The 11,252-nt window shown below is 36.7% G+C and overlaps 1 protein-coding gene across 3 annotated transcripts in view; it reads right to left on the bottom strand.

The window, feature by feature from the left end:
* Positions 1-855: 855 nt before the first annotated feature.
* Positions 856-11,252, bottom strand: part of LOC137658679 (zinc finger protein 394-like) — a 127,279-nt gene continuing 116,882 nt past the window's right edge. For all 3 annotated transcript variants that reach the window (XM_068393651.1, XM_068393653.1, XM_068393654.1), the window contains exon 6: positions 856-2,371. In XM_068393651.1, coding sequence (XP_068249752.1) covers positions 1,994-2,371 — 378 coding nt within the window. In that variant the 3' untranslated portion in view covers positions 856-1,993. The remainder of the gene's footprint in view (positions 2,372-11,252) is intronic.

The raw sequence follows: 11,252 nt of genomic DNA, 5'->3' as shown, positions 1-11,252 counted from the left end.
TATAGATATTTTTTGTATTTCTCATGAATAGTTTATTCATTACTTGGCTATTTCCCTTTTGCACTAAGCTATTTTTCCTGCAGGAGCCCTTGTCCTCTTAGTATCCTGCTTATCCAATTAGGATTGTAGATCGGCTAGTAATATGATAATCTTATACTGTACAGTATACTAACCTGTTTCATCCATATTCAACACATGCTGTGGCTTGTACCCCTTTTTGGCGATAATGTTGCAACACTCTGCAGTGAAAGTATTCGCTGCCTTGTGTGGATGTTGAAGTTTTGCATGAAACACTACTCCTTTTCCTCTACAAACAATCCTCTTAGCCACCAATTAAATATACAGTACCGTACTGTAGTCTCATTTTTTTTTATTTGAAAAACTGGAACATTACTCATCTCTTTAGTTCATATTGTTGACACCCTCAATTGCACACAGGGTATGAAGCCTGCACATGAGACTGAGGTTATGATGCAATCTTGCTAATCCCAAGTCCTACATAATTAAAACAAACCATAAGAAAGAAGAGACAATTCTATCATCAATAACCAACGTAGATAGAACGAGAATAAGGTCTTTGGTGGGTTGTCGGATGTGCCGAATACTGTCTACCCACCAGCACAAGTCACGATGACAGATTAGGTGGTCCCCAGAGGGGGAGATACAGGAGTTGAGAGATAATTTTTTTCTAAGGTTAAAGTGCTCTCAATTTATAGGTATTGGCTATGTGATTCAAAGTTGGGCTTTACACATGTTTATTTACATATAGAACAGTCTCTGCCACAATATTAATGACCAACATATTTTGGTGGAGAGGGATATTTCAGAAATGAAGGGAAATAATACTGCTGTATGATAAATCTATTGATTTAATGTGGTCATTCACCAAAAATAAAGACATAGATTTATACATTAAGAATGTAGGTATGGAAAAAGGCAATTGTTCTAAAATAAGATAGGCTTATTTGTATTACGAAAAAATACATCCAGCAACAGGTCTGGCATATCATACATATTTGCTACAGTAAAATCATACTGCAATATAAAGTTGGTACATAAAAATAGTGTAATCATTCTGAGAAGGTCTTAATAGAAATTGTATGCATGTTTCCATTAAAGTGTATTTTATTGAAGGTGTCAGTCAAGAATTGGTGGAAGAGAGGGAAATGTTATAATAATAGAAATAAGAGATCCAGTGTTGGAGGCATAATAGTAGAAAAAATTTAAAAAAATACGGGATGCAGTCATAACGATCAGGAACATGTACTGAGAAAGGGTTTTGGATAATTGTTCCCTTCTTTCTGTAGGAAGAGTAGATCTTATTCAGTGATGAATGCCACAGTTTTGTAGGTAATTTCAATATATGGGCATGTGAAGAATGCACTCATGGTTGGAATGAAGTTGAAGAAGAATAAGTTACAGGAATCAGACAAACAATAGCAAAACCAGAGAAAACTAGCAAATATTATAGGTTTCTAGCTGAAAGTTATTACAGAGATTATGTACAAGTGTCACAAGTCTAGCTATAAGAATTTCCTCTTAGTAGAGAAATTCTCAGTGCTTAGGCAGCTAAAATCAAAAGCAGGAATACTGAAAATCTGTGATATAGCTACATTAGCATTCATGATGTTTTAAGATAAAAAAGTATTGTGGATGGAATAAGACCATTTTATAAAGGTAAATGAACTCAAATTCAAAACGGGTGGTTTTTATACTTTAAAGGGCAATAAGCCATATAAAATTAGCTAAACTCAATAGCATGCTTGACCCAGTTTTTGTTCAAAGCATAAAATTCCAAGGCAACACTTATGAAAGTATTATTTGGGCAGGGAACTCTGTGGAATTACTTCAGATTAAAGGTTCAACTTTTTTTTTATTTTGGATCTGGTACACTTTTTTTTTCAGAAATCACTGTCTCCCACATTTTTTTCTGGATTTAAAGTTTACCAAGCATATTGACAGTTTTAAATATTTATTTTTCTTTTGATAAAAATCACTTTCGACTACGTACAACAAAACCATGTATAGTTTTATTAAGTTTGTGTATTAGAGCAACTTGCTTGTCTGGCGAATATTTCAAAAGGCTCAATATTCTGCTTACATGTAAGCCATAGCCACTAGGTATGTCCAACACTTGAGATTCAACTCCAAATGATGGTGCTGTAAGTGGTCGGGGTCGATATACTGGTGTTGTAGGTTGATACATCTTTGGTTCCTTAGGATATAACTTTTCAGTAGCAATATTTTCTACTTCCCCTGATATATTGTATACTCGAACACTCATGCCTTTCTTGTCATAAAACTTATCCTCTGTTAATTCCAGTATAGCAGCACCATATGGAGTGTCTTCTTCCAATAATTTTTCTTGTTTCTGAAACAAAATCAATACGGTACTCTATTGAACTAAAATAAATATGATTACAGTAAGCAACCAGTACTGAATATACATTTTAATCATGTTACCACAAATGCAGATATAAAGACTGCCTCCTCTGTGTAACCTACTTAACTGATATGTATCCAAAATTTACAAAAAATACTTTTCACATGTAACAAAAAACAATTCATAATATTGTACAAAATACATTATGATTAAAATATGAATAAATATAATAAAGTCTCTTATTCAATCAAATATATTTTGAAGAGAAGTAAATTGAAAAAAAAAAAAAAAACTGCCACGTGCATTACCAACACTTAGATCTTAGTTAGGCAAATATATAGCCTATGCAAACTCACACGAAGGCATTAAGAAACTAATCAAATATAAAGAAAGAAACACCCAATAGCACTGTACAATAGAAATAAAAAGAATAAACCATGATTCCTAAGTTTAACTACGGTAGTAATGACAACACTGTAATTTCCACATAATTAGTTATTTCATTTTATGATCGCCTTTCATATTTTCATTCCCTACTGAATTGTGGTAAGCAGATGCGATGTGTTTTCTTGGTTATTCCCATGGTGTCTCAGTCAACTTTCATTACAGCTGAAAGAGGGTTGAATAGGTAAGTAATTTCTTTGTTGGTTTGATTGCTTCTAAACCTCACTTTTAGAAGAAATTTAATGTCAGTTTGATTACCTCTAAACCTCCTCCCTTTTAGAAGAACTTTCATGCCGGTTTGATTGCCTCTATACCTCCTCCCTTTTAGAAGAAATTTCATGTCCTCTGGTTTTCCTCTTGTCTCTAGAACCCTGTTTGTTATGAAATAATGTCTAGTAGTAGATTAGCCAAGGCACCAGCCACCCATTGAGATACTACGACTAGTGAGTTATTGGGCCTTTGACTGGCCAGACAGTACTAAATTGGACCCCACTCTCTAGTTACGGCTTCTTTTTCCTATGCTTATACGTACACAGAATAGACTGGCCTATTCTTTACACATTCTCTTGGGTCCTCATACACTTGGCAACACTGAGCTTACCAAACAATTCTTCTTCACCCAAGAGATTAACTATTGCATTACAATTGTTCAGTGGCTACTTTCCTCTTGGTAAGGATAAGAGACTCTTGAGCTATGGTAAGCGGCTCTTCTGGGAGGACACTAAATAATCTCACTATTGTTTTCTAGTCTTCGGGTAGTGCCATTGCCTCTGTACCATGGTCTTCCATTGTCTTGGGTTACAGTTCTCTTGCTTGAGGGTACACTTGGGCACACTATTCCATCTGATTTATTCCTTCTTGTTTTTTTAAATGGTGTGTGGGGCAGGCATAATAGAAGGGCCATGGATACCTGATGGTTTATAAAGAGGTTGTCTTTTCCTTACCCGTTTCTTTATCTTTTCAAAACCACATTCTGTCCCCCCTTCAGTTAAAGTGGCTATCCTGGAGTGTGTTTAGCCTTGCATGGTATATCGACTCCACCGAGTTGACATTTTTTCAAACTTTTTATCTATTGTCTATGGGTTTTATCAATCCCTTTATTTGCCGTATATTTCTGTACATATTGTCTTTATCATTATTGTTAATTCAGCATTTAATTATGCCATTAATTCTTATCCTGTCATCTACTGCAATGTAAAATTAGTGGTTTGCTTGCAAATATTCAAGAATTTACAGTTGCATGAACACACTATGATATTCTTTTGTATTCGCTGGTTTCTAATATGAAGAACTCATCTGAGCTCCTTATGACTGGTTTTGGGAAGTCAATAATTTTGAAATGGAATGCCATTCATAGGGCCAGGGGAATGGTGGTGTACATTAGGACTGACAACTCTGCATCTTATAAGTCCTGCTATGAATGTGGATGTCATGAGATTAAGGTAATAAAAGTTTGTGGCATGCATTACAACTTCTATTTGTGTTCGATTTACCAGAATCTTGACATGAATGATTTTATCTTTGACTGTCTTCTTACAATTATGGCTAAGATACAAAAGATGGTAGAAAAGCCTCTTTTGTTGTTGTTGGTGATTTTAATGATCACCACAGGGAGTGGTTAAATTCTGTTTCTCCTACTGACTGCCATGGCTTTAGAGCTTTGGACTTTCCCTCTGAATCAGGCTGCGAGCAAATCATAAATGAAGCTACTCACAGGTCTGGTAACTGCTTGGACCTCATATACACAGACTCCCCTGGCGTTATAACAAATAAGGTTGGTTCTCCAGCTGGGACATTTGATCATGCTTTGATTTCTTTAGTAGTGAAGACTGAGCAGCCTGTCCCGGATGTATCTTACTCATGTAAGATTTATGTGAAATTTCAAGCAGACTGGAATGGGATTTTGCATGATCTTTTGGTATTGAATTGGTCGCAATTGTATAGTAGTGTTGATCCTGTAGTTCCTTCGAATGAGAATCTAGTCAACATGATTGATAGGCATACAGTATCCCTTCTCGTGTACTAAGGTACCGAGTGAAGGACAAACCATGGTTCAATGATGATTGTAGACGTGCTTATTTTGAGAAGCAGGAGGCTTATCATCTTTGGAAGGGTAACAGATCAGATTTAACTTGGAATAACTGTATTCATCTTAGACCTTTTGGTCCGAAAGTTTATGCTTTAACTGAAAATTAATACAATTTAACCATAAAGAAACCCTTTCTGGTACAACCCAGGAACAAAAGTGGTGGCTTACCCTTAATTCTGCCCTCTTTAGTGTAGATGCAACATTTCCTCCTTTATTGATTGATTTGAGGTTTTCTGGCATCCTGACAATCCCAGGTCATTGACGCCGATATCGTTTATTTTAAGTAAAAAAATAAATAAAAGAATATTCAATTCAAACCATAAAAGCAAAGGTGTCATTTTAAAAGTTAAATATCTTTCAGAAGACCTGCTTCTGAAATAAAGCTAAAAATACCACTAGCATTGATTACTTGATTGATTAATTTAAAGTTTTCTGGCATCCTGACATCTAAGGTCATTAATGTCGATATCTTTTATTTTTTTATAAAAAATAAAATGTTCAATTAAAACCATAAAAGTTAAGATGTCATTATAAATGGTGAATAGTTTTCAGAAGACCTGCTTCCGAAATAAATCTAAAAATGCCACTCGCATAGTAGGACACATCATGTCCAAGAATCTTGGCAAGAATGAACCTGGCATCCTCACCTCGAGCTTCAAACAGATATCTATTTCTTAAGTTATTATAATTGAGGTATTCAGTCAACAAATGCCTCACTGTTAAAGGTACCAAACAATCGTCACAATATGGTTGGTGTTGGCCCTTCAGCAGAAACTCGTGTGTCAGCCTAGTGTGACCAATGTGGAGATGACAAAAAGAAGTCTCCCACTTTCAGGGCATCATGTTATACCTCCATGGAGATATGACATTTGTTACTTCTCTCATTTCATTGCCATCTAGACTATCCCAGTGCTGTTGCCAATTACAAAACAATTTCTTGATGTTAGGTAAGAAATCATTACAGGGAATGGGATACCTTCTTGGTATCAAATCGGTTGCAACATTCTTCACCAGTAAATCTGCCTTCTCATTCCCAGACACACATACATGTGTTGGAACCCAACAAAAGCGAACCATTAAGGCTGATTCACATGACCCGTTCTCTTTCCGACAGGCAGGTCGTCGTTTAGCGGTGTCTAGCTTTCTTACGTGTATTCAAATACAACTGTTCACATGACCCATCAGCCTGATGGCGGCCCACGGTTATCAGCCGTCCGAGTCGGCTGGGCTTTCTTTCCAAGAAACCCCGCCCGGTTTGACGGCCGTTAGCCACCCAACCAACGGGTGGATGATGCTTCGTGTGAATGACGACACGTATCGTACCCGTTCTTTTTCCTGGTCTGCAACCTCAACTTTTCCTCATAGAATCATACAGTGTACAATTAGTTCATTGTTGGCAGTTGACACCATGGATGAGAAATTAATTGAACTTGTGCGAGGGTATGAGTTGTTTGACATGATGAAATTTTTTTTTGTGAAGTAAGAAAATTTGTTTTCAGAGATGAGAGCAAGGATAACTTTTTGTTTTAATAAAGCTTCATCTGTATTGTGAATCATTTACCTTAATGAAACTCTTTCAAGGCTTGTAATATTTTACTTTGGACAAACTGAAAGTCTTTCCTTTGGAGCTATGGCTTCTTGCAATTTGTGTTCTTCCAGGGTAGGCCCATTTCAATCTTTTGTAGCAAACAGATAAACTTTGCTTTTGACATTCTGAAATATTGAAAAAAATTCACTTCATCATCTGCCAGTTGTTTATACAGTGTCCATAACTCTCCCTCACTCCTTCTTTTCTTTAATGACTGGTGTAATAATCCCATCCCCTTTTCGTTGGAATCCCTCTTCCTCCTCTTCTAGTAAAAGAGCAATTGCTGCCAAATTTCTAATGCCAAGAGAATTATCTCCCATGATACTCATGTAACAGAGTATAAGTAAACAATGAAAACCACGCCAGAGTAAATGGACAGAAAAAGTTTCGTATGAATGAACAGTGGAACCTCTACACATGAACGTATCTACATCCGAATTTTCCAACATCCGAAGTAAAATTTGAGCAATTTTTCGACTCTACACCCCTTATTTTATTTCGACACACGAAGTAAGCAATTTTCGTCGTACCGATTGTATCCGAATTTTTCGACACGCGAAGTACAATTCGAACACGTTCCTACTCTACACCCGAATTTTTTTTCAACACCCGAAGTAAACAATACCCGTGCACGTAGATGGTATTCATAGCGCCGGATGTATTTTTTATTTCCGCCGATAGAAGGCAGCATTTCTACCTCGGAGGGACCCTCAATTAGCGTGGCTTGTGACATTCCTCTGTTCTCGTCGGCTTTGTGTGGTTGTGCCCTGTGCGTTCTGCTATTAACTGTGTTTTAATCGTGATTTTTTACGTTCATCCTTTTACGGTATTTTCCGTAAATCATGGGTCCTAAAAGGCTTAGTTTCGCAAGAGGTAGTGGTAGTGGTGAGAAAAGGAATAAGGAAATGCTTTCTTTAGAAGTAAAGCAAGGAATTATTGAAAAGCATGAGTGAACTTGCAAAAGAACATCACGACGAACTTATTACAGAGGAGCTCAAGGAACTCCATGCTATGTCTGAGCACATGAGTGATGACAAGGAAGGGATCGAGGAGGTAGAACATGTGTTAGGTTCAGCGCAAATAAAAGAGGTGTTAGGAAGATATCAAGACGTGGTCGACTTCATCGACAAATTCCATCCAAAGAAATTGCAGGTTTGTCGTGTAGTTGCGCAGTTTGATGATGTTTCCCTAATTTATTTTCGAAACATTCTGAAAAGCTGTACCAAGCAACTTTCTATCGATAGCTTCTTCAAAAAAAAACTACGAAGCGAACTCGTGATGAAGAGAAAGGAAGTGGTTCAAAGAAAACGGCAAAGAGTGAAGCGAAAGAAAGAGAAACAAAGAAAACGGCAAAGATTGAAGATAAAAAAATTCAATCAATTTTAAATGTAGAGTGAAAGTGATTAAAATTAATCATCAAAAATAAAAAAAAAATATAAAATATAAAAATAAAAAAAATAAATAAGCTAAGTTAAGTTAAGTTCACTTAGTGTAAGTTAGAATAAGTTACGGTAGTGTATGTTTATCGTAGTCAACCTCTCTACCTCCTCGCCGCCCGTCCGTCTCCTCTCTGCGTAGCAAGACCAACACCTGCGCTGGACTTTCTAAGGTAAAGTGACGCTAAAAACCCATTTCTTATCTATTATTTCTTGATAATTATTCTTTTTTAAATGTCTATTATCTAATTTAGAGTGCATATTGTCATGGGTAATTATGTGTAGTAATTTATCAAGGAGTTATCATAGGTTTTTGGGCTCAACCACCGATTAATCCTATTTCAATGTATTCTTATGGGAAAATTCGTTTCTACATCCTAACATTTTCTACATCCGAAGTCGGTTGTGGAACGGATTAAATTCGTATGTAGAGGGACCACTGTACAACAATTGAGACTGCGTCTAGCCACCCGCCTGCCTGTCGGAAAGAAAACAGGTTGTGTGAATCGGCCTTTATACCTCTCCGTTCAATAATAAAAAGCTCTTCTAAAATCTTTAAAACTAAATGGTTACTAGAATTAAAAACTTCTAAAGCTTGAAGGACACTCCTTGCATCACTAAAAATGGTAAAATTTCCCTCCTTCTCCAACACTTTTTTCTCAATAGTGGTTAGTATGGCATACAATTCAGCAGTAAATGTGGAAGCTGTTAGAGGAAGAGCACCTCTACAATTAAAAGCATTACTATGTACTCCAAATACAAGGCCAGCATCAGATTTGGAGCCATCGGTATATATAAAAGTCGATCCTCTATGTTCTGCACCATGTTCCATAAAAAGAGACCTGCATTCTAAGTCAATCATATTCTTCTTAACTCCAATAAAATATTTACAAAAAGATACCTCTGGTAATTTCCATGGAGGTGCTGATGATACCTTGAATGGAAGCACCTTAATTCTAATTATATCAAGACTGTTTGATAATTCTTTTACCCGAAAGCCATAAGGTTGAGGAGATTTTGGGGGCAACTCAAAGTATGTTGAGTGCCTTACTAGGCTTGCGGTCTGAAAGGCTAAAGAATTAGGGAGTCTTTGCAACCTAAACCAATACTGAACAATAGAAGACTTTCAGTAAAGGTCTAGAGGTAATTCTCCAGCATCAAGGAGACTTGTGATAAGTGAAGTTCTAAACACTCCTGTAGACAATTCAACACCAGCATGATGTATTGAATCTAATATCTTTAATCAGTTTGGGGTGGCTGAGGAGTATATTTCACATCCATAACTTGTTTTTTTAAAAAATCAAGCCCTTGTATAATTTTTAAAATAGTTTTGCGATATAGCCCCCATGATGTATGGGACAATACTTTTAAAATATTCAGAGCCTCAAGACATTTAGCTCTTAACACTTTTAAGTGAGAAACCCATGTAAGCCTACGATCAAATATCAATCCTAAAAATTTAGCTTCACTTACTAATAGGAACTGTTGACCTTTAATGTATATATCCGGGTCTGGATGTACTCCCCATTACGACAGAAATGGACATAGGAGTTTTACTTGTCGAGAACTTAAATCCATTCATAGCCCACTGGTTAATTTTGTCAATTCAGAGTTATAGTTTCCTCTTAACCATTGCCATCCTGGCTCCAGCAAATGATATGGAGAGATTATCCACAAATAATGTCAGAACATCCCGGAGAATGACTGAGGATATCCCATTAATTGCTATTGTAAACAGGGTTACACTCTGCACACTACCCAGAGGAACTCCCTCTTCCTGACATTTACTCTCTGATAGAGTTTCCCCCACTCTCACTTGAAAAACTCTATGTGAAAGAAATGACTGAAAAAACAGTGGTAGCTCTCCTCTTAATCCCAATTCATGAATGGTTTCAAATATACCATATCTCCATGTAGTATCATATGCCTTTTCAAGGTAAAAAAAAAAAAAGACTGTCACATGGTGCTGTTTGGAAGCAAAGGCTTCTCAAATGGAGGACTAAAGTCGTATCAACAAATCAGTTGTTGAGTGCATTTTTCTGAATCCAAACTTAATAGGTGATAAACTACCCTTCTTTTCAAGGTACCACATCAGTCCTGCATTGACGATCTTCTTTTACATAAACAAAATGTCAATACAATAGGTCGATAGTTTGCTGCTAAAAACTTATCCTTACCGGGTTTTGAAAAGGCTAAAATATTGACTAGTTCAGAAACACTTGGATAACTATGATCATGCCATATTCTATTAATAATGCTTAAAATAAATAACCTTGTATTCAAAGGCTTGTTTAATCCTTGCATATGGAATTCCAACGGGTCCAGGGGCTGTATCGTTATAAGTACCAAGTGTGGAATCAAATTCTTTTTCAGTAAAAGGAGAATTATACGACTCTTTCCTTCCTGTTGCAAAATTTAAAATTTTCTTTTCTTCAATGCTCATAAACTGGTGACCAGGAGCTGCTACACACTTGCATGATATACTTGAAAAATGATCAGCCAGGGCATTGCTAACATCATTTGCTTCAGTCACATATTGACCGTTCACCTTCAACACTAGTGGTGGGTTTGGGGTCAATTTGCCGGCAGTCTTTTTTTATTTTCCTCCATACAGCAGATGGTGGTGTTCTACTGTTAATGGAGAAAAGAAAAGGCATCCAAGACTGGCACCTAGCTTCTTTCATTGCACGACGAAACTGTGCTCTATATTTCTTATATGTTATCATTCTCCTCTGTACGATGCCTACACAATCAAGTCAAAGATTTTCTTGTAGCTCTGTGCAAGGCAGTTAGTTCTGAGGACCACCAGGGGACTGGTCGTCGTTTGAATAACTCTGTGGTTTATAGAATTGAATTAACTCCTGCTGTATGTAAAGTTCCATTCAGTAAGTATATGGCATCATCTACACTTTCAAATTGTTCTGCACTCCCTTCAATTTCACTTAGTTCCCGAAATTTATTCCAGTCCGCAATGTCAAGGTTCCATCATGGCGATTTCTGCAAGGGTGGACCATTGTTTGTTTTTATAATTAGAGCATGATCACTAGTATGCCAATCATCTAACGTTCTCTATTCAAAATCAAGAAGGCAGTTAGCACTTGCAACTGAAAGGTCAATGCATTATAGGGTACCTGTCCGAACATGAAAGTGTGGGCTCTCCTGTATTAAGGAATCCCACCTCTTTATTTTCAACAATTGATGAAATAATATTGTCCCTTGTGTTTGCTAGAACATCGCCCCATGGAGGATGTCTACCATTCATATCTCCCAGTAAGAGAAAAGGTTGAGGGAGTTGTTGGATCAACTCTAATA

This window comes from Palaemon carinicauda, chromosome 19 (genome assembly GCF_036898095.1).
Source record: "Palaemon carinicauda isolate YSFRI2023 chromosome 19, ASM3689809v2, whole genome shotgun sequence".
Lineage (NCBI taxonomy): Eukaryota > Metazoa > Arthropoda > Malacostraca > Decapoda > Palaemonidae > Palaemon > Palaemon carinicauda.
The sequence above is the reverse complement of the archived record's forward strand: the minus strand, read 5'-3'. Positions and strand labels throughout refer to the sequence as shown.